At 42.5% G+C, this 27985-nt stretch overlaps 1 protein-coding gene across 1 annotated transcript in view; it reads right to left on the bottom strand.

Annotated features, from left to right (window-relative positions):
- SETBP1 (SET binding protein 1) overlaps positions 1 to 27985 on the bottom strand; it is a 408545-nt gene that overhangs the window by 136587 nt on the left and 243973 nt on the right. The window contains exon 4 of the mRNA XM_053571729.1: positions 7149 to 10608. Coding sequence (XP_053427704.1) covers positions 7149 to 10608 — 3460 coding nt within the window. The remainder of the gene's footprint in view (positions 1 to 7148; positions 10609 to 27985) is intronic.

Here is a 27985-nt window from a genome sequence, read left to right as displayed (position 1 = left end):
GGGATTGTCACTTCTCATCAAGGGAGGGCTCCCTTCAGAAACAAAGTCTCCTTAGAAGCTGGAGCCCTGCTAAAAGAACAACAACGCTTTCACTTTCTGCACCTGCAGTCCCATTCTCTCATCATCCACTTACTCATTAACTCCTTGCCATTTGGATTTGGCACACAGCCCACTGAGCCTGAAACATATGAGATGCTAAATAATGTTTAACTTTTCTGTTGTCTTCAGGGCCATCAATATGTTCACATATATTCCCGTCTGTTCTCATCCTCTGCAAACTCCCTGCAACTTCTGGCCCTACTGAACACTCCTTTCTTCATAAACTCATCCTTCTCTGGAGTTTTCGGCATTCTTCCTCTGCATCCTTCTGATCTCCTTTTACTCTGCTTCTCTCTTTTAGGTGGGCCCCAAGCTCCTCCTTTTCACCTTCTCTTCCTGACTCCCTCTCACTCTCTCCTTTAGTGAATCTCTAGGTCCAGCCTGCACGGTTTTGCCATTTGCTGCCTGAACCACTTGTTGCCCTGCCCACCAGCCAAGGGTCTCTCTCTGAGGTCTGCGTCTCTGTTTCTGTGCACTCACTCTCTCAGTGGCCCGGTGGCAACATATTGGAAACATCTTTGACTTTAGCTAGAGAGGGAAAGAGAGATTCCTTATGGAGATACACACACACACACACATATATACATATAATATATATAATAGATATATATTTTTTGCTGGCACACCTGGTTTGATAGTGATGCCTTTATCATGCTTATAATCTGGGGATGGAGGCATAGGGGAAGAACGGCAGGTTGTGGTTATGATCCAAAAAGTAAGTGGCTCATTCCAGTACAGAATGAAGAGCACGGAGATGGGGTTAAGTTTGTCCATTCATGACTAGGAGAAGAGTGTGGTCAGGAAAGAAAGACAGTGTATAATTTGTCCATTTCATGACTTTTGTCTGTTTCAAAAGTGGCTTCTCACTGACTACTGATGTAAACACATGCCTCAGAATGTGAGGAAAAAACCTTCCAACCCATGATCACAACGTTTTTGTCTTACCTTAGTAGCCATGATTCCCCAACTAGTGGTTCCCAAACCTCAACAGAACTGTTCTTCACACCTTTTCCCAAATGCTTCATCACCTAAATACCTTTGTTTACAGGGTTCCACATTGAGCTTCCCACTCTGCTTACCCATCTCCACTCTCTGAAAGCCTCTTCCATCTTTCAAGACCCATCTTACAAGGCAACTACTGCAGGGTATTTCTAGGTCCTGTCTCTCCTCCCCCACAGAGGACACACAGACAACTCACCACCCTCTGGACAGCTCCCTTCTTCCATGACTTTCCCATGACCCTTACACGTGTGCTGTCTGCTTTATAACATGATGAGCCACAGATGTTTTTTCCCTCTAGATTATAGGAGAGCCTCCTGAATTGTAGCCTCTTGAAAGCCCAAGCACTGAGTTACTCATCTTTAAATTTTTCCCAAGATTATACCAAGCCTTATGCATACTAGGCCTGAATAAATAATTTTGAAAATTTTCTCTTTTCTTTATTACTTCCCCTTGAATTCAGCCCACTTGCATTAAGTGCTACACTGGTCCAAGCCCAGATCACAATCCTATTGAGTATCCAGGCCCATCACCTTTCCATTTACAGAGTCAAGAGATGGTTTTCTGGAGTTTCCTTCCAAAGGCACCTTCCTTATCTCTGCCCAGTGACAGTCCAGCCTTTGGAAGCATGCTGGCCCATCTCTCTAGCCAAGAATGGCTCCATGTTATACCAAGCCAAGTCTGTCAAAATTGTAACTTCTCTGCACCCACACCTGAATCTGCATAATTCCCTCATCCCACGAAGATATAAATAACAACTTCCAACAGGACAGGAGAACATTTGCCAACTGTGGGAAGATAAATGGCTTGGGGACTTCATGCTCCAAAGGCAGAATTGCTCGATTCCTGATTTCAATGTAGCAAAAGAGATGCTGTGAGTCTAAGATTTTTTTTTTCATTGCCAGAAAGTTATGGGTCACACCATTTAATTTGATTAATTCCTGGTTTCCAAAAGGAAACCTTAGGAGGAACCTGGGAGGCTTAATAAAATAAGTATGTGCAATTGTTAAGACAGGAAAGGGAAAAAAAAAATGACTTCCATCAAAGCCCACAAAGGTCATTTCCAGTCCCAAACATGAGTCCCTGGAGATAGCCTGGAAACCAAATTATTGTCAAAGAGATGCTTACCTTTTACAACAGCTCACAGCAAAAGAAAACATATAGCTTAACATTTCTCCCATGACTCACCTTTGTTTTCTCCCCCCTTTATACTTTCTTTCTCCTTTTCCTTCTTCCTAATTTTAAAATTCCCATCTGAGCTCATCAGCCAATTAGATACATCTCATTAGATGAGTCACCTGACTTTCTTAAGCCTCAGTATGATCATGGGCAAAATGAGGTGTATTACATTATCAAGATTCTTTTAACTCTAGGTTTAAATATAAATGCAAGTGTGCTCTGGCCCCATATAATTGGTCACATTAGGGCTATGACCTCTTTGTTTTTAAGATAATGAGTACTGTTTCAGCCTGCACAAGGAGCAAGCTAATATGTTGGTGGGGCTCAGTTAACAGAAGGGGAGTTCCACTTTTGGGAATGGTGAGATCAAATGGCTAAGTGAAGTAGCTGGAGCAAAATATGAATAGATGAGTCACATAGATTTATGCGTGGACCAAGGGTGTCTATCTTCAGATTTCATTGAATAGTTCTTCAGTTGGTCAATGTGTTCAAGAACATGAGCATTTTCTTCCTAACTTCCTATTCTACATGCGATGTGTGTATATCCATGTTCAAATGCTCTAGAACCCTGGCCTATCAGGTCTGGTTAGAACCATGATTGTCATAGTTCCACTTAGAGAACCTGGTAATCAAAAAGAAGAGGTCAGCTGGTCAGTGTGAGGGGCAAGACTTGGACGGGTACTCATAATCCCATTTAAACCACACAACAGCCATCAGCTAATTAATGTTTCACCTCCTCCCCAAGAAGGACCCAGAATTCAGCCTGGATGAAGGTCATCCAGACTACACTTCATCAGCTTTCCATTTTCTACTCTTTTTTTTTTTTTTCTGGTCTTAACCTTCTCCTCCCATGAGCTTTCTTCTTCTTTTTATTCCATTTTTAGAAAACTTTCCTCCCATGTTTCTTTGTATAGTTTTCATGACATTTCATCCATGTGGTTAATTCCTGCATCTGAAAGACTGCTTGGAGAAGGTTTTTGTATGATTTTTGGCTGAGGAATCCATTGCCTGCCAGTGAGTGACAGAAGAGACTGCCTCCCAAAATGCCCATGGTGCTGTTAAGAGGTGTTGGCAAAGGTCAAGACAGAAGCCACAATAAGAGGTGGAGTAGTCCAGGCTCAGGGAATCCAGCTATCTATGTGGCAGGAGTCTGATGCCCAAGACTGAGCATAGCAATAGTCCTCAGCATCCATTTATCATGAGGAAAGCTCTTGATATTTGGAAGCTTGGGATATCTACCTGCCTAATGATGGCATTGGAATAAGAGGTAACACATGTAAATTTTCTCTTCTTACTGTTTTTCCACTATTTGACTGGAGTCTGGAAAGTAGTAATCACTATGTCTTAGTACCTGGCCTAATTGCAAAGATGGTTTCCCAGTGGTCTGAATAGGGAGAACATTATTCACACCAGAGACCTCTTCCACTGCCTTACAAGAGCTTGGCTTTGAGGGCACATGGAATGAATCTGACTATGGATTGTCAGACAGATTGCCCTTCTGGGACACTGATGCCTCTCAGTGTGCAAGAGATGATGACATTTGGTGACACTTAAATGGGGCTGTTAAGGCTTCTTCCAATTCTGAGATTATACCTTCATACTGATTATCTATTTTTTGGCCCCAGGCAAGCATTTTTTCAAATGGACATTTAACAGATGGCACACATTTAGAAAATAAGCCAATAGAGCCACTGCCTTCTGAAACCAAAAAACAAAAAGTAAAATAAAAAAAAAATTAGAAGTCTATATGACTTCCCAGCTCTAGGTGTGTGATAAGACAATGGAGGCACCTGCTGGGCCAGGGGAATTCAGAATGAATGACTTCCAATCAGGAAAGAGGAAGTGAAGTGTGCCAGTATGGCCATGGCTAAATGAGGTCTCTAATTCCTCTCTTGGTGAGGGTGACGACTTAGATTTATATGGTGTCTCTCATCAGCTCTGATCTCAGGGGGTGCTCAAAGCCTCTTCTTAATTCAGCTCCTAAATCTGGTCCTTAACAGGCTAAAGAATAACATCCATATTTGTACTGTATCTATTTAAGGGACGGATAGCTCACATGAAGTAACAAATTCAGAGAGGCTAAAGAAATAAGTTCAGAGTGAGAAGAAGGAAAAGTTGGAGGGAGAGAAGCTGTGCAAAGTGTAGATGCCTTATGTTCAATCGTGGCCCTCTGTATCCTCCACCGGAACAGACACATCCACTCAGATAACATCTCTGAAAGATCTTAATGCTTCTGATAACCTCAGCCTCATCTCATCGGCCTTCTGTCTTGTCATGGAGCATGGCACTCTTCAGGCTGCATGACATTAAGGCAAAAGTTCTTCAGGGAGTTTTGATAAAATCTCACCTTGGGTCCACATCCCGCTAAGGACATTTAGGGTTTAGAAATGAAGGAAACATTTGAGGTATAAGCAAGGAGAAGCAAATGCTTGTAAGGGAAGGGACTGATAGGGAATCTAGGCTGCCTCAGTTAGATAGTTGAGGTGTGCAGGGACATTAGGCCTAAGTCATGGAGACAGAGAAGCCACAACAATTATGACTCGCTAAAGTGTTGGGAAAAAATAAACTCATTTAATACAGAGATAGGCACAAAGCCATGCAAAAATGACTCTGAGAACTGGACTGGATTTCAGTAAGGACAGAGATGAATGCCCTATCCATGCACATGTCTCTAGGTTGACATTTGTAGGCCATGGAATTCCTGCTGTATTGTTTGGGAGTGTTTTCCTTCCTTAATTCTTTTCTGCAATCATCATATCATCACTGTGCAGACACCTTAGGGAAGGCCCTGCAATCTGATGGATGGGTTGTGAGAGTGAGGGCAGTGGTGACATAGAAGGCCACTGGGCTGGACACGAGCAGGTGTGTTCTGGACTCAGCCTTCAATAGCTGGGTGATATGTGACCAACCCCCAATGCAGTGGGAGAAGTCCTGAGCTTAGAATCAAAAGTGATAGCTTTCTGAACCTGGACAGCACACTTGATCGCTTTGAGCCTCAGCTTCCTGATCTGTAATATAGGAATGAAAGTAGCTGTCTTCCAGGATTGCAGCAAGGGCATTATGAAAAAATGTATATGAAATGGCTTTAAGAATTGAAACACACTAGACACAAGAGGTCAGACCCAATCCAAGTTACAGATAGACAGACAATACTCCAAAGAAGTGGAATACCATGCTGAAGGCCACACGGAGAGTTCACAATAGTTGGTTTTAGCTTCTGAGATCTTCCGAGGACTGATAAGTTAGGATTTTTGCTCTCGGTTATTAGCCAATAAGCTACCACTATCATTTCCTAGCTAAATAATACCCAGAAAATAGAAATATAAGAACACCCTTTGGCCACAGCCAGTTTAGGACCGGTGGATCAGTTTCATCATGCTGAAAGAGACACTGAGAATATTTCTCACACGCAGGTTTACTCTGGTGCTTACTGTCCAGGTGGGCTTAACCTGAGCTCTGCACAAAACCACCTTTAACAAAGTCTGATGATGAGAAATGGTGAAGCTCATGTGAACACATTCATGTGGGGCATACATGAAGTGTGGGCCATTTATCACCTTCAGCAAATGCAGGAGACACAGCTGCTAACTGGTCTCTGCACCAGCCAAGGGGAACATCTACCACTACAAGGATGCCCCAAATTGTGAAAATCTGGAGCAACCTTTAAGTGGTTGCTAACATATAATCACATTTCTTTCTGAACTCTGTGGCCTAGAAAATGTCCCTAATTCCTCATGAATAGTCTGCTCTTACCTTCACTAAGGTGTGAGTGGTACACATCACAGAGGTGAGATTCTCCACCCAAACCTTAAACATGGATGACTAGTCTCTTCAAACCAGGCTTTAACCAGAGGATTTAATGTTATTTGGGGAAGGGGAACATAAGAAATTATTTTAGCTTCTGCAATTTCTAGAAAGAAGTATATACTATTTTCCTGATCAATAAAGTGCTCTGTTTTTGTATAGGAGTCTTACCTCTTATGTGAGGCCTAGGGAGGGACAAAGGGATACCCAGGGCAGGGAAGGATTTGTGTGAGTGGGAGGTTAGCAAGGAAATTCTCCCAGCCACTGATGAGGACGAGGGGCTTTCTAGTAATAACCAACACTGTAGTTTACACTAGTGAGCAAAATCCCACCCCAGCGGACATGGTAAGAGACACAGCAGTAAGTAAGGTCTCCTGAGGCAGGAAGCATGCAGTACTTCCCAGCCAGGCCCTTTCCCATTAGGGCAGGGAATGACAGGTGTCTGAATGCAGTCAAGGCTTCATTTTGCAGGCCCGCCCAGGCTGCCTTATCTAATGCCCAGGGAAAAGAGAAAACTACATGGCCTGAAGATTTGATTTCCTGACCAGTTAGACTTCAAGATTCATTAGTGATTAGCTTCCAGTGTCTCTGCAGTGGGCCTCGCACCTAAGATGCATGACCTCTGAAGCAAGCATTCCAGATGAACTATGTAGTCATTCCCTTCTAGTCTTGGTGTTCTTGGGATGTTGGTGATATTCCTAGTAAGCTTTAGAGCATTCATTCAATAGCAAACTACACCATTAGATGAGACAAGGACCCAAGGAGAGCATTTTAATAAAAAGTGTTAACTGTCATGGGCATGCTTATATAGCCTGGGCAGCTATTGAGACAGCCTCTGGGTCCACAATTTCTCAATCAATGGCTCAGTTGAGAGGAAAGACAATAAAGACCAAGCAAACTGTGCAGAAAATGTGCAGCAAACTCAAATGTGTGAGGAGACCCATTTTCATTTGATTCCCACCTCTTTGCAAGCTAGGGAACACGGGTGCCAAAGATGCCTGGCTTCAGAGATGCGAGAGCAATTAAACAAGTAGATTGTCCAAGTTTGAAGACAAATCTGGCCTTACCTGGAGACACGGCGGGGTCATAAGAACCTCTATCCTTGCGGCTCATCTTGAAGGCTTGGATGTCCTTTTCTCTGTATGTCCCAAAACCTTCATAGCTCCTCCTTTTACTTCCACTCATGTCACTGTCCCACTTGTCACTCGAAGGGGTCAGTTCACCAAATATGTCCAGGTTCTCTGATCTTGTGCTGCCACCATCCCCACCACTGCCAGAGTACCTTTTGGTGCACGAGTCCACAGGCTCACTGCTCAAGTCACCTTTGTCCTTGGCTGGTGTCCAATGCTGAGCATCAGAAAGTGACAGCGTCGACAGGGTGTCCACCTCGAAGTTGCTCTTAGAAGCTTTGTGACCAGCTTCGCTGTGTTGGTGCTTCTGTTTCTCCTTATGCTTGTTCTTCTCACTCACCAGTGGGAGCTCTTTGTCTGCACTACTCAGCCGCTCACTCAGGATGTGGCTGGAGAAGCCTGTGGCTTTGCCTGCAAAGAGACCGCTCAGGTTGTCATGGGTCCCTAGGATCCGGTCTTCCTTGTGCTTGTGCTTGTGTTTGTGTTTCCTCTTGTGGAGCCGACCGCTGGACAGACTGGCACCGCCTACCTTGGGAGGGTTCAGGGACGGCTGCATGTCACCAAGACCCATACCAACGGGTCCCTGCAGGTGTACACCATGCTTTGCTTTATGCTTAGCTGCACCAGACATCTTGACATGGGAGCTCGTGTGAAACTGAGGTGGTGGCACCGTTGGCCTCATGAACGGGGAGGCTGCTCCGAGTGTGTGTGATAGATACAAAGGAGCTGGGTACTGACCATAGTAACCAAGGTTCATCATAGGCATTGATGTGTAAGGCATTCCATAGGGTGCATAGTAACTTCCACTGGGAATAGGGTAGCTGAACCCTTGTAAAAAAGGCACCTTTGTCATGGTGTCATTGGTTTTTGCAGGCCTACCACGCTTCTTCTTTGACTTCAAGTCTGAAGTCCTACGAAGATAGAGCAACGGGTCATATTGGATATATGGCACCGGGTAATAGTGATCAAAATTAATCCGAAAAATGCTGGGATAGGGGTTCTCATGGTAAAAGGTGTAACTCCGGTGGGAGATCCTGAACACCTGGAACTTGGTGATGAGTTCCTCCAGGTCTGCCAGAAACTGGAGGTCATCACGGTTTTGCAGGCTTTTCCGTTTCCTCTTGTGCTTTGGCTTCTTGAGGCTTTCATGGGCCAGAAAGTTATCCACGATGAGATGCTTCTGCCGGTGGCCATGCCGGTTCTTTGTGCTGGTGTCGGATGCAATGGCCTCCGGGTTATCCAAGGAGCAGAAATCAAAAGAGTACCTCCGTCGTGATTCCGAACTCTTCTCTGCTTGGTCAGACGTGCTGTTGTTGTCTGTCCCGATGCCACTGTCACTGGGGATCGTCTCCTCGCTGTGGGACTCGCTCACGGGGGACAGCGTTATTTCTTTCAGGGAGCCAATCTCGCAGAGGTGAGAAGGGGAGTTGGCCATCAGCCGGGGTGGAGACAGCTTCCAGGTCCCGCTGTGAATTCCCTTTTGGGTTTTGGTTGGAAGAGCACTGATGGGCTGGAGATTTGGCATAGTTTTCAATTCTGAAAAATTGGTTTCGGTACTGGCAGGGCTCAGGTTGCCATGTGACCCACCTAACTGTGTTGAAAGGGGGTGCATAGCTGCTGGTGAAGATGCCACGAGTGACTGAAAGTTGGAAGGCACGGCTGGAACGTCCGGCTGGCTAGAAACAGGCCTTGGGTGCTTGATGGCTGTTTTGGGTTCTTCGGATGCGGGTGGCAGCTCTGTTCTTGGCTTCCTGCCCCTCTTCTTGCCGATGTAGATGGTTCCCCTCTTGCTGACGTTAATCTGCTTGCCCAGTTTGCTTTCAATGGCTGCTGCCCCGGGGCTGGTCTCCGGAGGAGCTTTAGCCTTCAGAGAAACGCTGCTGGAGCAAGACAAAATCTGGTTCAAGATATTTTTCCTCTTGAGCGTCTTCATCTTATTGATAGTTTTGATGGTCTTCTTATCTAACACCCCGAGTTTTCCAACTTTTTTGTGAAACTTCATCTCGCTCATGGCTTTGTCCTCTCCTGGCACTAGCTGGGCCAACTTCGCTAAATTGCGTCGTCTCTTTCTTTTCTTAGTGCCAGGAAATTCTCGGCTGATGGGACTGACAGGGCTGGTGGAGGTGCCCTCGTGAATCGTCTCCACTGTGAGCAAAGGCTGCTTCTTTGGTCGTCCCCGCTTCTTTTTGACTGGCGTGATCACAGTAAGACTGTCTGTGTTTGTGTACAAAGGGCTAGATGGGGTGATGGGGTACGCAGACGGGGGTTCCACCATCAGTTTATCAGAAGTGGCCATGACTGCCTCTCGAAGCATACTGGTGGGTTTTGGTTTACTGCACGTCCACCTCCGCTTTGCAGCAAATTTCGGATGCTGGATTTCCGGCAGCTTTCTCGATGGAGAGTGATCTGTGCATGTTGGAGGTGTCATGACCATCGGTGGCTTATGTGGCTTGGGGACACTTCCTGGGACAACTTTCTCGATATTTCCACCAGTTTCAAGACCAGCCAAAGAGGACTCATTCTCTATCATCTTACCCAACTTAGGGACACGGGGATCCTTCTTATTTCCTTCAGAGTTGGAAAGTATCCTGTTAACTACTTCACTGCTCATAGCAATTCCGGAAGTCAGGGCTTTCTCTGGGATAATCTTTTCCACTGCTGCTTTAATGGACTGTCTCTTTTTTCTCTTATGACTAGTTGGATCTAGAGAGGGTGCCTTGATGGGGATAGTAATCCGGACATGACTTGGGTCGCTTTCTGGATTACTAACGGAACTCACGTTCTGCCTGGCTGGTGATGCTCCTTGAGCACTGTCTGCAGAGTAGGCTTCCCTTTTCCCGTCTGTGTTGTCAAATGCTTTCTGGGCATTCTTGACCCAATCCAGGTCTGGGTTTGGGATGGTCTGACTTATCACATCTTTTTTACTGGACTTTTTCTTGCTGCTCATAGCAGGTGGTTCTGGGGGCTCCTTTGTACCTCCTCCATCTTGATCTACCAAGGGTGGAAGCCCATTGCATTCAGCAGAGCTGCTGGGTGGGGCTGGTGGAGTGTGGCTGCTTGGGGATGGAGCCACACCCCCCAAGAGCAGATCTTTGCTGTTGTTGGACAACTGACTCCATGTGCTCCCTGCACTGCCTTTCTTACCCTGGGACTTTGTAAAGGAAGCCACGGGCTCAAGAGCTGGGATCTTGCTGGTGCTTGCAGTTTCTCTGCCAGACTCTGGACTGATGAAGCAATTCTGAGCGGTGGGTCCACTTTCAGAGTTGGTGGACCAGTCCATGTGGTTCTGGCTGCTGCTTTTTTGCTGGTGCTTTGGTTTTAAGGTGTCACCGGTGAAGTCCTGTGGGAGGCCTGTGTCATAATGGAGAGTTGAGTGCTTCTGGGGCCTCTCATAAGCCTATGTGTGGGTGAAGTAGAGCAGGGTGGGGGTGGAGAAAGAAAGAGAAAGAGAGAAACAAAGATGAGCATGTTGGAACTACTTAAAATTTAACATCAAAAGTCTTAATCATTTGAAAGTTGTAAACAAATAACCATGTGAACCATCTTTAATTCCAGAATGTTTTACTGAAGTTTTCTCAATTGCGGTAGTAAAGATACATTACACCGGTTTTGAACATCAATAATGATAACTTTAATTGCTATCTTTTCCCCCTAAAAAACAGGAACTTTGACCTATCCTGGTTTAATAGAATATGAGAATAAGAACTATTTAGAAAAGAGGAGGGAGGGGCTCTAAATGTCAGTTGGCCCAAGGCCTGCATTTTACAGATAGAATTGATTCCATACAATGGACAGTACCACTGAGGGTGGCAGAGCCCAGGAGAGCATCTGAACTTTCCGATTCCCCATGTTCTTTTGCCCAGTGCTGGCTGCCTCTTATCTGGCCCTGCTCCTCATATGCACACATTTCCTTGCTCCCTTCCATTCCAGTTCATTTCAGCTTGTACTTTCATCCTAGAGTCCAACATCTCTGCACTCAAACAACAAGTTGCTCATAGGAACAGCTGTCACCAGTAAAAACAGTATGGTTGAGCAACTAAGGGGGAAAGCATGAAGACTGTGTGGGAGAAAGTGGGCCTGCCAAGGGCATGGGGAAGGAATGAAAGAAGAAAAGAAACATGAAATAATTGTCCTGAGGCTTCCAATCTGCAGACTCAAGAGAGTTGCCACATTTGGGGTTAGTACGCTAAGGAATCCTTAAGCCTAGATTAAGCATTTATTGCTCTCTTGACAGTCTTGGACAGTCAAGAGAGCAATAAATGGACAGTCTCAAAAGGAACCTTGAGTATCCTAGACAAATGTGCTGGGGGAAAAAGTCATTGTCATTCAACATCACTCCTCTGAAATTTGTCAATTGTGTTCTCCCCTACGTGGACTCTAAATGAGCGTCTTTAGCACCTTCTAAGGACTGGCTCTCCAGCTAAAAGAGGGCAGGACCTGGTTCCCTGGCACAACATAATCAGTGTCTATAAAACCTCAATGGGAATGGATGGTGAACACACTGTTTTGAGACCCACTCTTTTTAACATAAATATGCTCTCACTGTTTCAGATGGACTTTAAGCTGTGCTATTAGTACAAGAAACAGTCCTTAAAGCTCACTGTAAGTCTGATTTATATATAAAGTAGTAAACATACAGGATATATTAGCCCAAGATTTGTGACAGAAGCGAAAATATTAGTAAATTGAAGAAATCTTTGAATAATATCCCCATTGAGAAGTATATGATGATTGGCTTAGTGAATTTAGAAAACCTTAGACTACGATATATGTTTATCTATATATCTGCTTATGTATAAATGTCGCTATCTCTTTCTATCTCTATTTACCATTAATGCTGAAGAACTTATGCTTTATCAGAAAACGTTCCTTATAGGCTCTGTTAAAGAGTCAAAACACAGTGGCAGAAAGCATTATGGATAAAATTCAGTCTAGTGATGCAACTGGGTTTCCTTCACACTAACTTCTGAAATCCTTGGGGTTATTGTCTCCCTCCCTAATCTCGCAAAATCCTGTTTAAACTTAAAATATTGCACTATATATTCTAAGTATCATGAGATGGTTTTCTCAAGCTAAGCCCAGAAGAAAATTTAAAAAAAAAATTAAATTTTTAAAGTTTATCATGCAATTTATAGTAGAAACACCACCATCATCAAAATACACAGAATTAATCCTGCCACTTGAGTGTGTTTCACACTCATCATTGCTGTGGACATAGGCTATTATTGCATTTTTGGCAAAAATATAGAAATATTATTCATGGGATAAAATATGAAGTACCCCTTGTCTTTTGTGAATTGGGGCATTGCTCACTCATGCTTGTATTTGTGTTTTGGACTAGAGCTGGGGCTCTGTGTTTACTAAGTCTTCCATTCCTTAGAGTGACAATATATTACTACTCATCCTGGGGCATCTTTGAGAATTAGTGGGGGTGATTATTAAAAGTTACAGTGGGACAAAATGTGATTGCTTTGGACCTGAGCCAAACAGGCCTAGTAGTCACTTTCCTACCACACCTACTCATTCCATTTCTCTAGTTCTGGGCACTGACGTCCACAGAGGGGCTTTATGATGAAGCAAGCATTGAATTTCAGTTCCTGACATCTACTACTTTTTCTCTGTTGTTTCATGTTCTAGATCTTGGCATCGAGCAGAGTCCCTGACTAATGATTTCTTCATGCTCTGGTCTCAGCTCAATCCCAGGGAGGCTCCCCAACCTTATAGAAATACGTCTATTAAAAGTTTTCAGGAAACCTCCAGCTCATCTTTGTCGCACTGATCATAGATTTAACTGTGCATGTAACATGTGCGTTAACTGAATTAAATGCCTGCCTCCCTCTCTAGGTTGTATGCACCATCACAGAGGTACCAAGCACAGCACCTTACACACAGTAGGCACTCAGTAAACATGTATTGAATGTACGTAGGAACATACATTTTCAGTGGATATTTCATTCATCAGCAGTGAGATCAATGGCCTATGTACTGCAACATGTTGTCTGTGAACAGTCAACACCTCCATCCTAATTTTTTATGCCATACATGCCTTCTATACATGCCACAGCCTCTCCTAAAGATATTGCAGCCCTTATACAGCTAGGTGGTATTTATTTGTATACTCTTTGACTCTCTCTCCTAGATGGTAAGTCCTTGGAGGTCAGAGACAGTCTTATTTATCTTCTTCTCCCCAGGGTTTACTACAAAGCCAAGAACCCAGAAAGTTCTTGATAAATGTTGAATAAATAAATAAATAAATGAATAAGGTGCCTATTACAATGGGAAAATATGTGGCTGGGCAGAAAAGACAATATACCACTGATTGCTCATTCGATAATGGCTCCTAAGGAAACTAGAGCACCACTGTATTAGGCATTGAACAAAACATCCTTTCCAAACACAGAGGACTAAAGGTGCCTGTAAGGCGCAAAACTTCAATGCAGTTTTGATTGTTTCTGTTCCTTCTCCCCCATCTCCTAATTGTTTCACTTTCCAATTAATTCTGCCTTTGGGTAGGGCTGTGTGACTGTCAGGAGGGTGGATTTCACACTGGCAATTAAAAGGTGGGGCCTGCTCACTTACACCCAGGGCAGCCCAGCTGAGAGTAATGCAGTTAAGCATGCCTGGTCTCCAGTGCTTCCCTGGACCACTGCCCGTGCCCATTGTTCTGGCCATTTCAGCTGCAATTTGCCCTGCTGGGAGCGCTGAGCAATCAAAGTGCAGGGTGCACAAAAGGGAAGCCCGACAAAAGAGCTGGAGTAACTGGGAAATGGTGCTTTGAACTCCTCACTCTGATGGGCAGCAGGGATCAGGCAGGGAGGACCCAGAAGGAGTGCTTCCCAGAGGTCCAGGTAATAGGCCTCCTCCAACCCTGGCTGATGGCTGTATCCGATTGCATTGCACGGAATCCCAATTCCCCTGCTGTCAGCTACAACATGTGATACACCCAACAGTGCGGCTGCCAGTTCCAATATGCCCCTGGATGAGAACTGAGCACTTGCTCCATCCAGACAGAGATGGACAAGGCAAGTTGCGAGAAACGGGACACACAGGCTTTGTCTCCCACCCCAGTGGTCTGGGGAGACGACTGCTAATAGGAGTCTTTGACTCAGGTCTTCGTTAATCTATGTAGCATGTCTCCCCTTTAGACTGAGGTTTTCTTGATCAGTTTGTTGTTGCCTCCTCCACCTTTGGATAAGATCTGAATCTTAGTCTTTCCAGTGGTTCTCAACCTTTCTAATGCCCTGATGTATTTTCGTTGTTACAAAGGGGTCACGACTCACAGGTTGAGAACCGCTGCTTAGACCATCCTCAGCAGGATTGTTTACTAAAACAACAGCAAATGAGGTAAAAGTCAATGTCAACTAGGTATACAATTTTTCTGGGAACCTTTTAAAACCAAACTCAGCTCAGCAAATTTCTTGGGTGCTTCCCGTTTCTCCCCTTACCCGCTCCCCCCCCCTCACCCATGCCAAGGAACTCACAGTTATTTTGAAGGTGTGGCTCACTTAAGGAAAGTGTTTTCCATGCAATTTTGGCATAGGCCAAATGTTTTGTCAGTGAAATTTTCAAAACGCTAGACAGATTTGCTGTTAATGTATGTCTTTATGGAAGCAAGTCCTTTTGTAATGTAAAGAATTCTTTTGTAAAGTAGATGCCTATTCTCTCCCTGATGACTTATGTATAAATCATATACACTGAAATTCTGTACAAGTCAGGTTTCTTTACAACTTTTTAATTAATTAATTTATTTTTTGTAAAAAAACAAGATTAGATCACCAAGAAAAATCTTAAAAATCCATTAAGAAAGGAAGAAAAGTGACGCAGCCTTATCTTGGGTTTACCTAAAAGAAGGTTTATTACAACGAGAGAAAGGTGGTGATTTTAATCTGAGAAAAATCATATAACTCATCCAAAAAAAAAAAAGCATGACTCTGTAGGAGATAAACTACTCTTTTGGGTTAGCTTTGTCTGCGCTACTTTCTGCTGACACCAATAATTTAAATTTACTGTTTGAGAGATATTTTGGTTTACGTGAGCAGGAAAATTTGCCTGGGTATGGAGCAACGAGGGAAGCTTCATCTTCTAATTTGGCACATCTTGCTTCTCAAGATGTGGTCTTGGATCACTGTTTTGGAATCACTTCAGGTGCTGGTTATGAATACAGATTCCTGGACCCACTGTAGGCCCACAAACTCAAAATCTCTCAGGGAAGACATAAGAAATATGTATTTTAACATGCTCCCCAGATAATTCTGATGTAAACCAAGTTTTAAAACCACTGATCCAATGTTTTAACACCATAATTTCTCTGGGGTGGGGCTCTTCTGTGGTTGGTATGATATTCACAGCACTTTTTGGTGATAAATTTGCAGAGCCAACCACCATAGGCCTGTTAGGATATACAATTTGGCAACAGTGAACATTCCTGTTTTTTTCTCTGAACTCTTTGTAATTTACAGAATAAGAAACTCTACATAGCTACATGTGGAGTTATTCCAAATACATTTCAAGGCAGGGTGGACAGAAGAACCAATAATACGGGTGGATGAGAAAGAACCAGGCACATGGGTGTTTATCACCTCCCACGCTGGGATTTCTATTTCCCCAGTTCATCCGGAACAATCCCTAGAGCTCTAGGGGGATACTGGCATTCCATCTCTGAGGCTAAAACCAAGTGCTCAAACCTCAGCAGGAGGAGATAAGGAATGCAACCACAAAGTGTGTGACTAAATTTAAGGTTTCCAACTCTGTATGTTTCAATCATCCAGAAACCATTGTAGAGATCAACATACCTGGGATCTGATCAACAGCAATGAAATCAATATTCTGCTAGTGGGACCTACACAGTAGTACTTTTTTCAAAGCTTTCAGTTGATCCCAAGAAGCAGAAAAATCTGAGAACCACTGGATTATATGGAAGACAGGGTCTGGGTTAAGGACTAGAGAGGCTCTGATATTATCAAGAGATGTCCCAGCTCAGAGGTTTCCAAGCATGTTTCACAAAGTCCTAGGATTTTGCAAAGATATTTCTGAGCAATAACCAATGGATAGGGCAAGAAAGATGCTTCAGACCTTCCTTTTAACAGGCCCCAATTGAGTGGACGAGCCTAGCAAAACATTTAAGAGAGAGAAAGGATGGGGTGGCGCCTGTGGCTCAAAGGAGTAGGGAGCTGGACCCCTATGCTGGAAGTGGCGGGTTCAAAGCCAGCCCCAGCCAAAAACTGCAAAAAAAAAAAAAAAAAAGAGAGAAATAATGAAATGGTTCACCCTTTTAGGCTCATAAATAGATGGAATGCATATGCCAGCCTCCAATGAACTTTCCCAAAGCTTCTCCCTTTAGCCTAGTTCTTTCCTGAATTTACTATTGGTAGGCATAGAAGAATGTCACAAAGTATCCTATTTGAACCACGGTTTTGTGACTCTCTGATTCCAGGGGGCACAAAAAAGCTACCCAGCTCCTAAATGGGTATCAAGATTCCAGTTAAATAAGAAGCCATCCTCACATACTGTCACCCTGGGAAGTCACCTGGATATAATTTTCATTATTATTCTCGTTTGCTATTTAGAAGATGTAAATGATAATAAAGCACTCTTTTTTAACTGGAGGTGATAACAGCTCATATAAAGACAGAGGCCCCTGTCATAAGCCTTTCTGTACAAATAGTCATTCTGCAAAATTAAAAATAATGACTGGCGCTACTCGGGAGGCTGAGGCAAGAGAATCGCTTAAGCCCAGAGAGTTGGAGGTTGCTGTGAGCTGTGTGAGGCCACGGCACTCTACCGAGGGCCATAAAGTGAGACTCTGTCTCTACAAAAAAAAAAAAATAATAATAATAATGACTGACTTGGTTTCAGTCTAGATGGAGTAACCACACAAAACATACAAAACAACTAAGACAACATGGGCTGTGATTCTCAAGAAGGGAAATTCACGAGGCTCCAAAGCATCTCTACTTTTCTGTCTGGGAGCACTTGGTAAAGCAGAGTCCAGATACCTGTGATTTCACTGGGCAGACAAAACAGAGATCAGAGTTTGGGGTCCTTGAAGGAACTGATATTTGGGGGATAGGGAATCTGAGAAGAAGGAGCTATGTAGAAAGAAACTTCAGAAATCTTCACAGGGATAGTCTTAGGTGTTTGGACAAATTTTAATCTTTCATTCAGGGCAAGACCCCATTAAGCCTAGCAGAGATCTGTGACAGGAGGGCTACAGCCGCGTGTAGAGTCCTTTAGTCACACAGAACTAGGTAAGGTTGGATTTCTGAACAGCCAGAGTGGGGAGGCTTTAACGAATACCCAGACATTCAGTTGAGACCCCAGAGTGGTATGCCTTAACAGTAGGATTACACTGACTCTAAAATAAAAGCTACTCTAGACCTTCCCTAGCAAATTCTAAAAAGAATCGTCAATAGGATAAAGCTGATCTGCCAGTAAGTTAACTGCCTATTAGAATAAAACTCAAAACTCTTTTAAGAAAAACAACAAAATCCAGACTCTTTAGAATATAGCATCCACAATATCAAGGACATAATAATAAACTTATTAGACAAGCAAAGAAGTAGACAAATGAAATCCACAACCAGGAGAATAAAAGCTGGTCCAAGGTCATCAAAACAGTTATTATGAAAATGTTCCAGTATTTAAAAGAAAAGTTACATATAAGTGATGAAAAAATGGGAAATCTCAGTATATTGATGGCAACTACACCAAAATAACCAAATGAAAATTCTAAATCTCAAAAGTACAATATCTGACATAAAATTATTCACTGGGAAGGCTGTACTGCTTCCAGAACATTACAGAAGTCCAGTGAACTTGAAGAGAAGGCAGGAGAAACTATGCAAGCTGAAAGACAAAGGGGAAAATAATAATTTAAAAATAGCACTTCAGTCACCTACAGACTGAACATATAATTAGAATACCAGATGGAGAGGAAAGAAAGAATAGTGTATGTAAACTCACATAGCAAAAAGCTCACCAGATCCCAAGCAGAATAAACACAAACAAAAATCACATCTAAGCACATTGTAAGCAAATTGATAAAAGCCAAAGATAAAAAGAAAACTCTAAAAGAACTCAGTAAAATCAGATGGATTATTTATCTTATTTGTGAACAAGAACAAAGGTAATGCCTGACTTCTTTTTAATAAAAATGTAAACAAGAAAAAATGAGACAACTTAAAAGACTGAAACTAAAACAATACCATAAACTTAAATTTTTATAACCAGTTGCTTGAGATGTCCCTTTCAGTTGTTAACTTCCTCTCTTTCCGTTCTCTTGAGGAAGGCTTGCAGTGCTATAAATTTCCCTCTTAGGACTGCCTTTGCGGTATCCCAGAGGTTCTGATAATTTGTGTCTTCATTGTCGTTTTGTTCCAAGAACTTGAGGAAATAGCAACAGACTCCACAGAAATTCAAAAAATCCTTAATGAATATTACAAGAAACTTTATTCTCAGAAATATGAAAATCTGAAGAAAATTGAGCAATACATGGAAGCACGCCACTTTCCAAGACTTAGCCAGAATCAAGTGGAAATGTTGAACAGGGCTATATCAAGTTCTGAAATAGCATCAACTATACAAAATCTCCCTAAAAAGAAAAGCCTGGGACCAGATGGCTTCACGTCAGAATTCTACCAAACCTTTAAAGAGGAATTAGTACCTATATTACTCAAACTTTTCCAAAATATAGAAAAAGAAGGAAAACTACCCAACATATTCTATGAAGCAAACATCACCTTGATTCCCAAACCAGGAAAAGACCCAACAAGAAAAGAAAATTACAGACCAATATCACTAATGAATATTGATGCAAAAATATTCAACAAGATCCTAACAAACAGAATCCAGCAACACATCAAACAAATTATACGCCATGACCAAGTGGGTTTTATCCCAGGGTCTCAAGGCTGGTTCAATATACATAAATCTATAAATATAATTCAGCACATAAACAAATTAAAAAACAAAGATCATATAATTCTCTCAACTGATGCAGAAAAAGCTTTTGATAATATCCAGCATCCTTTCATGATCACAACACTTAAGAAAATGAGTATAGAAGGGACATTTCTTAAACTGATAGACACCCTCTACAGCAAACCCATCTACAGGAAACTGCCAATATTGTATTGAATGGAGTTAAATTGAAATCATTTCCACTCAGATCAGGAACCAGGCAAGGTTGTCCATTGTCTCCACTGCTTTTTAACATTGTAATGGAAGTTTTAGCCATCGCAATTAGGGAAGAAAAGGCAATCAAGGGTATCCATATAGGGTCAGAAGAGATCAAACTTTCACTTTTTGCAGATGATATGATTGTATGTCTGGAAAACACGAGGGATTCTACTACAAAACTCTTAGAAATGATCAAGGAATAGAGCAGCATCTCAGGTTACAAAACTGACATTCATAAATCCGTAGCCTTTATATATACCAAAAATAGTCAAGCTGAAAAAATAGTCAAGGACTCTATTCCATTCACAGTAGTGCCAAAGAAGATGAAATATTTGTGAGTTTACCTAACAAAGGACGTGAAAGATCTCTATAAAGAGAACTATGAAACACTAAGAAAAGAAATAGCTGAAGATGTTAACAAATGGAAAAACATACCATGCTCATGGCTGGGAAGAATTAACATTGTTAAAATGTCCGTACTACCCAAAGCAATATACAATTTTAATGCAATCCCTATTAAAACTCCACTGTCATACTTTAAAGATCTCAAAAAAATAATACTTCGTTTTATCTGGAATCAGAAAAAACCTCGAATAGCCAAGACATTACTCAGAAGTAAAAACAAAGTAGGAAGAATCAAGCTACCAGACCTCAGACTATACTACAAATAGATAGTGATAAAAATAGCATGGTATTGGCACAAAAACAGAGGTAGATGTATGGAACAGAATAGAGAACCAAGAGATGAACCCAGCTACTTACTGTTATTTGATCTTTGACAAACCAATTAAAAACATTCAGTGGGGAAAAGATTCCTTATTTAACAAATGGTGCTGGGTGAACTAGCTGGAGACTTATAGAAGACTGAAACTGGGCCCACACCTTTCATGATTAAGTAAGATAGACTCTCACTGGATTAAAGGTTTAAACTTAAGACATGAAACTATAAAAATACTAGAAGAAAGTTCAGAGAAACTCTTGAAGAAATTGGCCTGGGTGAATATTTTATGAGGAGGACCCCCCTGAGCAGTTGAAGCAACACCAAAAATATACTAATGGGACCTGGTCAAACTAAAAAGCTTCTGCACAGCCAAGAGCACAGTATGTAAAGCAAGCAGACAGCCCTCAGAGTGAGAGAAGACATTTGCAGGTTATGTCTCCGACAAAGGTTCAATAAACAGAATCCACAGAGAACTCAAACATATTAGCAAAAAAAGAACAAGTGATCCCATCTCAGGCTGGGCAAGGGACTTGAAGAGAAACTCTGAAGAAGACCAGTGCATGGCCTACAGACATATGAAAAAATGCTCATCATCCTTAATCAACAGAGAAATGCAAATCAAAACTACTTTGAGATATCATCTAACTCCAGTAAGATTAGCCCATATCACAAAATCCCAAGACCAGAGATGTTGGCATGGATGTGGAGAAAAGGGAACACTTCTATACTGCTGGTGGGAATGCAAACTATTACGTTTCTTTTGGAAAGATGTTTGGACAACACTTAGAGATCTAAAAATAGACCTGCCATTCAATCCTACAATTCCTCTACTAGGTATATATCCGGAAGTCCAAAAATCACATTATAACAAAGATATCTGTACTAGAATGTTTATTGCAGCCCAATTCATAATCACTAAATCATGGAAGAAGCCCAAGTATCCATTGACCCACGAATGGAGTAATAAATTGTGGTATATGTACACCATGGAATACTATGCAGCCTTAAAGAAAGATGGAGACTTTACCTCTTTCATGTTTACATGGATGGAGCTGGAACATATTCTTCTTCCATTCTTCAAGAATGGAAGAAAAAGTACCCAATGTACTCAGCCCTACTATGAAACTAATTTATAGCTTTCATATGAAAGCTATAACCCAATTATAACCTAAGAATATGGGGAAAGGAGAAAGGGAGGGGTGGGAAAGGGGGAGGATGGGTGCAGGAAGGGTGATTGGTGGGACTACACCTATGGTGCAACTTACAAGGGTACTTGTGACACTTACTAAATGTAGAATATAAATGTCTTAACACAATAACTAAGAAAATGCCAGGCAGGCTATGTTAACCAGTGTTATGAAAATTTTATATAAAACCAGTGTATGGTGCCCCATGATTGCATTAATGAACACAGCTATGATTTAATAAAAAAAAATTATAACCAGTGAAAATATCCTTAAAGTAATGGCAAAATAAAGATATTCTCAGATAAATAAAAACCAAAGTAATTCATTACTTTCAGAACTGAATTACAAAAAAGTGCAAAAGGATTTTTTTTGTTGTTTTGTTTTGGTTAAATGGAGATGATACCAAACGCAAACTCAAATCTACAACAATGAAGGAAAAGTGCTGAAAAGGGTAAATATGTGAGTATAGATGAAATATTTCATTCTTGTTCTTAAGATCTTTAAAAGGCAATTAATTGCTTGAAGCAGAAATAATGATGTATCAAACAGTGTAAATCTACAACAATAAAACAGTACGAAAGGATACATATAGAAGTATCCATTTCTAACATTCTTGTACATGAAGGGATATATTAGTTCAAAGTGGACCATCACACTCTAAGGGTACACACTGTAATCTCTGGGGTAATCACTACAAATAGGACAAAGTGGTTTATCCGAAATGCTAATAAAAGGAAAAATACAGAATATTATAAAAAAGCTTGATGACTTTAAAAAAAGGCATAAAAGAAGAAAAGAAGAACAAAAAAAGATGGAAAGTCCCAGCGCTTATAGCTCAGTGAAGTTGCTGTGAACAGTGATGCCACAGCACTCTACTGAGGGCAACATAATAAGACTCTGTCTCAAAAAAAAAAAAAAAAAAAAGATGGAAAAAGAGAGAATACATAGCAAAATGGCATACTTAAACTCAACACTATCAGTAGTGAAATATAAAATAAAAGATAACCTCCAAAAAAATAAGGCTATCAAGCTGAACAAAAAGATAAAACCAAACTGCCTCTTATAAGAGACGCACTTTAAATTTAAAGGCACAGCAAGTTTAAAAGTACATATAAAAGCATAGAACAAGGTAAGATATGCCATACAAAGTCTAAACATAAAACGTTCCAAAGAAATCAAATTTATATAAGGCAAAATAGGCTTCAGAATAAAAAAAATATTACCAGCAATAATAAGGAACATTTCAAAATGATAACGGAGTCAAGTCATCATGAAGAGACAATAATCCTAAATTTGTTTGTACCTCATAATGGAGCTTAAAATATATGATAAAAAAGCTAATAGACTTGAAGGAAGAAATAGTTGATTCCGCAATTAAAGAGATTTTAATACTCTTCTCTCAGTGATGGCTGAAACAACTGACTTAAACATTTTTGGAAAAGAAAAAGCATGGAAGATGTTACTAATACCATCAACCAAATTAACCTTACCCAACAATTGCAAAATACCTTTGCCAAAATATGCCACAAAACAAATAGGAATGAGGAATGAATGAGAATATATCAGTGTCCTCAAAAGTCATCAGAGAAATGTCAATTAAAGCCACATAGATATACCACATACTACATACATAACTAAAATTAAAAAGACTGACAGCATTAAGTGTTGACAAGGATGTGAAACAATTGACACTCCCATACCTTGCTGAAGAGAGTGTAGAATGGTAAAAAGAATTTTGGAAAATGTCTTGGCCATGTCTTTTAAAGCTGACCTAAGACCCAGCAATTACACTCTCTACCCAGGAGAGAAGAAAACATGCCCCTACAAATGGATTTTTATGAATACTTCTTTTTTTTTTTTTTTTTTTGTAGAGACAGAGTCTCACTGTACCGCCATCGGGTAGAGTGCCGTGGCATCACATGGCTCACAGCAACCTCTAACTCTTGGGCTTACACGATTCTCTTGCCTCAGCCTCCCGAGCAGCTGGGACCACAGGCGCCCGCCACAACGCCCGGCTAATGAATACTTCTTAGTGGTTTATTCAGAGCCTTTAGCACCTGGCAACAGTGCAGGTGTTGATTGACATGAGAATAGGCAAAATCATCAATAAAAGAAACAAAGTATGGATAAATTCACCACATGGATAAATCACACACACACATACACACACACAAACTATGCTGAGTAAAAGAAGCCAGACCTCAAAAGAGCATCTTGTAGAGTTCCACATACATGGAAAAACGAATCTGTTCAGCAAACATCAGAACAGTGGCTGCCTACTGGGTGAGGTGCAATGGGATGGGGGATGGGAATGAGATGAAAGGGGGATGGAGGAGTTTGAGGGCTTATGGACATGCTTTGTACATTGAGAGGAGTATGAATTACACAGTAGTATGTGTTTGTCAAACCTCTTTGAACCGTCTCAGTTCTGTTTAAAAAAAAGAAAGAAAAGTCAAAGATGAGAAAAGACATCTAAAAATAATTGCTATAAACTCCCTATATCCAAAACGCACACGCACACACCAATGCCATGCAGGAGAAAGTGGGAACTTCTCCTTTCCAGTGAACATCAAGGCTGGCCAGCAGCTCATTGTTTCCTCTTCCCAGGATCTTGCTCTCCCCTCTGTGCAGGGAGAGCAGACACAGTTGATCCCAAAACAGTAAGGCTGAATCAGGGCACAGGTGCTTGTGGCTTCCGCCTGCGCTGTTGCTCTCTCCTGTCCTTGTCCTGGGCCATCCCTGACCTGGGCCAACAGATAGACAGGTAAAGCCTGTCTCCACCCCAGCCACAGATTCCAGCTTCTTCCAAGGTAAGGAAGGAAGCCTGACAAGAACCTTGCTCACAAATCAAAGTTAACGCTGCCCCGCCTCCTCTGTAAATCATGTGAGCTCCATCTGGGTAATGATTCCTCCAGTGTAATTCCCTATTAAGAGGCTTTATCTGGAGAGATAAGCAGCTGGTTTCTGTGTCACTAATTGCTGTCTGCTGTGATTTTAAAACATCTGCACCATTGTGCTCTTCATTTTCATATTCTAATCACCCTGAAACTTGAAAAAGGTACATCATTGATTGTTTCTATGGGTTAATTAGTACACAGTCTCCTTGTAGAGACAATTTAGAGGCAGCCAGAACCTCAATCAGGAAGTTTGTTTTAAAAATTAATACCATCGGCAGTGGCTGGAGGGACTGCCACCATCAGGGATCAGGGGAGAATTGGGAAGCTCCTGGTGGGGGAGCTGCCCTTTTGTCATCTTCCACAGAGGCGGACAGCAGGGAGTAGCAGCTGGAGGGGACACAGGGGTCAGGATCTGGACTGTTCTGGAGTGGCCCTGACATCCGTGTGGGCTGCCTCCCCTCCTGCTGTCTGAGTCAGCCCAGGCAAGTCCCCTTCCCTGTCAGTGCAGCTTCGGGCTTTGCTGAGGACTGACCAGAGTAACTGAGACTGATGGGAATGTGTCAAAGCGATAGGAACATCAGAGACCATTTGCTATTTTAAAGTCTGTTCATCCTTCTCTTCCTCCCCAAGTTCAACTAGAGAGGGTGGAGAAAGAGAGGAGGAATGGAACATAGAGGAAAGAACCAGACCAAACAGGAAAATGCGGATTGGAACCCAGCACATCTCAGATTCAGATTGCATAAGATTCACCTGGGGATCCTGTGGAAATGCAGATTCTAGTTTTGAGGGTGTGGGCTGGGGCTGTGATTCTGCTGTGATTTTCTAGTAAACTTCCTGGTGGTGCCCAAGGACCAGCCTCTGGGAGATGCAGTGGTCTCTTCCCAAACCCTTGACAAGGGCTACTATTCGTGAGATCCAAGGCCCAGCTGAAAGGAAGCAGTGTGGCAGGGAGGCTCAAGCTCTCTGCCTTAGATTGAATCCCAGATTCACAGTTCACTGGGCAAGCCAGTAATCTCTTGTGAGTGAGCATTTTCGTCCAGAAACCACGCCTGTGCCTGCCTGAAAGGGGGAATTGAGGTGATTAGAAGTTGATGCACACCGAGTATTTATTATAATGGTGCCTGGCCCATAGTAGGCACAGAAATAGAGCTATTACATTTCTGTATTCTTTGGTAAACTTCTCTGAAAATAACAGCCGTCAGGAATGGGGATGTGGTAGAGACATTGACCAGGGAGGGCCTCATTTAAACTCAGGTGCTGGTTCCCTGAAGTCATCCGTTCTAGCGGTCCTCGTGGCTGCAGTCTCTTGCTACCTCCTTCTCCCAACCTAATGCAATGTTCCAAGCTCAAGATCTTCCTGACAACAGCCACAAATTACATTGTTCCACCTATTACCGAGGGTTTTCCTGTTTTGAGCTGAGGTCTATCTGCCCTTAGATAGTGCCAGTGCACCGAGGAGACACGCGTTAGCTCCTGTATTGGCTGGGACCCAAGGAGCAGGTCACCACAACTCAGAGCAAGTGCACCTCCAGAAGAGAGTTCCCAGTACTCCTCTCCTGGCTTTTCTTAGCAGGGTTCCAGGGGCTTTCCCTGTGGCTCAGGAAATGAACTATTGTTAGGGGGAAATTTATAAAAATTGGGCTTTCAATTATGGAGCCTATAAATAAGAAAACAGCCTTTCAGCGGTCGAGCTGGAAGCCAACTTCAGAAAATGGAGAGAGGGAGAGAGAGATTAATACAGAGTAGCAGGGTGGCCGCTTCAGAGGCAGCCATGGGACAGCCTTGGAGGGGCTGCTGGAGAGCAGAGGCTTTGTCCCAGAAGGGACACAGAGGCCTTCTGATTGTGCTATTCAGGTGCTGAGGACCCACTGCCCTGGAATTCCACGGACAGCACTGTTGCTCTGTCCTTCCCAGCAACAGGCTTTGCCCTCCCTGCTCAGGCCTCCCTGAAGCCTCAGTCCTGGCCTCAGATCCACTCTGCAGTGTGAGCAACAGCTGCAGACTCATCCTAACACACAGAGCTATGGAACTATGCCTGTGTTTTAAGGTTTGGGAGGCATTTCCCCTATAACTTTGTCCTTTATTCCATTCTTCTCAGAAAAGGAGGAAACAGAAACACCTTCTTGCCTCTTCTTTGAGAACTGGCAGCCTATGATGAAGTGGCAAAATTTGTGGGGTGGCACATTCATGTCTGAACGTCCTGTCTATGAGCGATGTCTAAAAACCTGTAGCTCCTTTAGAGGCAGGGCGCCCAAGGCAGCTCCCTCCCCAAAAGCTAAAGGAATAAGGTGAGTGGATAATTACTCTGGCTGAAAGTACAAAAGACATTTCCCAAACTTGCCTGTTGATAAGAATCACCAGAGACCTTTGTTAAACACTGCTTACCTGGCCTCCCTTCTGCATGCTGGGAGTCAGAGTTCAAAGCTGGGGCCCAGAAGTTTGGTGTTTTTTAATTTTTTAACATTGCATAACATTTATTCATTCATTTAACTAATTAATTTATTTATTTATATTTAGAGACGAGGCCTCACTGTGTTTCTCAAGGCTGCAAATGTAGTATTACAATCATAGCTCGCTGCAGCCTTGAACTCCAGGGGCCCTAGCAATCCTCCTGCCTCAGTTTCCTAAGTAATTAGGACTACAGGTATGAGCCAGCACACCTGACTAATTTTTAAGTTTTTCTTTTTAGACAGGATCTCACTATGTTGTCCAGACTGGCCTCAAACTCCCGGGCTCCAGAGATAACTCTGGTGTTTTTAACAGGTAGTTCTAAAGAGCCTTACTTCAGTCTAGTTTGGCCAAAGCTACCACTTAAGAGTTTCTACATGGAAGGAAGTTTAGAATTGTTTAGCTTTGTTCCAGGGTGGAGTGGAGTCAGGGAGACCAGCGGGGAGCCAGTAGTGCAGGTGGGAGCAGCAGAGGGCTCTAAGGCTGAAGAGTACAACAATTTTTGTGTGTAAGAGAGAAAGAAAAATGGGAGAGGGTAGAGAAGAAGAAGGATTGTTTTCTTCTTTACCTCATGTTTCTTTTTTCCCTTTTTGTAAAGGCTTCTTGCTGAAAAACTGGTGCTTTCTGCCAATAACAGTTCATTATAAATTGAGTCTAAAATGTCTAGAAGATGTTGAATTCACCTAAAATTCCAGCTCTTAATGCTTCCCACGGACGCTGCAAACTGTGGGAACCTCACTTTGGTACCTCACTCATGCAGCGTGATTCTCATCTGAGAAAAGACACAGCTTCACAGAAGCTGGGTGGCAGACAGAGAATGAGGGGCTGGCCCTGTGGACAGGGCTGGGTCTTGGGTTCATTCCTGCCCCTCCCTGTTATGCTGCAAGAACAAGTTCATTTCCTGGTGTCTGGCCCTCGTGCAGTGGTCACGTGCCAACCCAGGCTGACTGCCCTTGGAATGTCCGATTTAATCTGTGCTCCTGAACTTTCTCTCAGAGGCTTCCTGTTGAAGGTAATATTGCACTTGGGGATTATCTTCTATCTCTCTTCTGATAGGCAGCGGGGCAGAAGTATACAGCAGTTAGAAGCTCACAGTCTTGAACCAGCATGACTGTTGGCAAATGCCAGCTGAGTCCAAATTTTACTAGCTGTGTGACCTTGAGCAAGTTGTTTAACCTCTCTGAGCTCCAGTTTCCTTATCTGTAAAATGGAGATGACAATATATTTACTGCATAAGGTCAACAGGTAAATTGAATAATTAATACAAGTAATCTGACCAGTGCCTGGGGCCTAGTCTACATGAATCCCCAGAATGCACTCAAACTCAGGATTTAACTCAAGTTC

The sequence above is a fragment of the Nycticebus coucang genome, chromosome 19 (assembly GCF_027406575.1).
Source record: "Nycticebus coucang isolate mNycCou1 chromosome 19, mNycCou1.pri, whole genome shotgun sequence".
In the NCBI taxonomy this organism is placed as follows: Eukaryota; Metazoa; Chordata; class Mammalia; order Primates; family Lorisidae; genus Nycticebus; species Nycticebus coucang.
The sequence above is the reverse complement of the archived record's forward strand: the minus strand, read 5'-3'. Positions and strand labels throughout refer to the sequence as shown.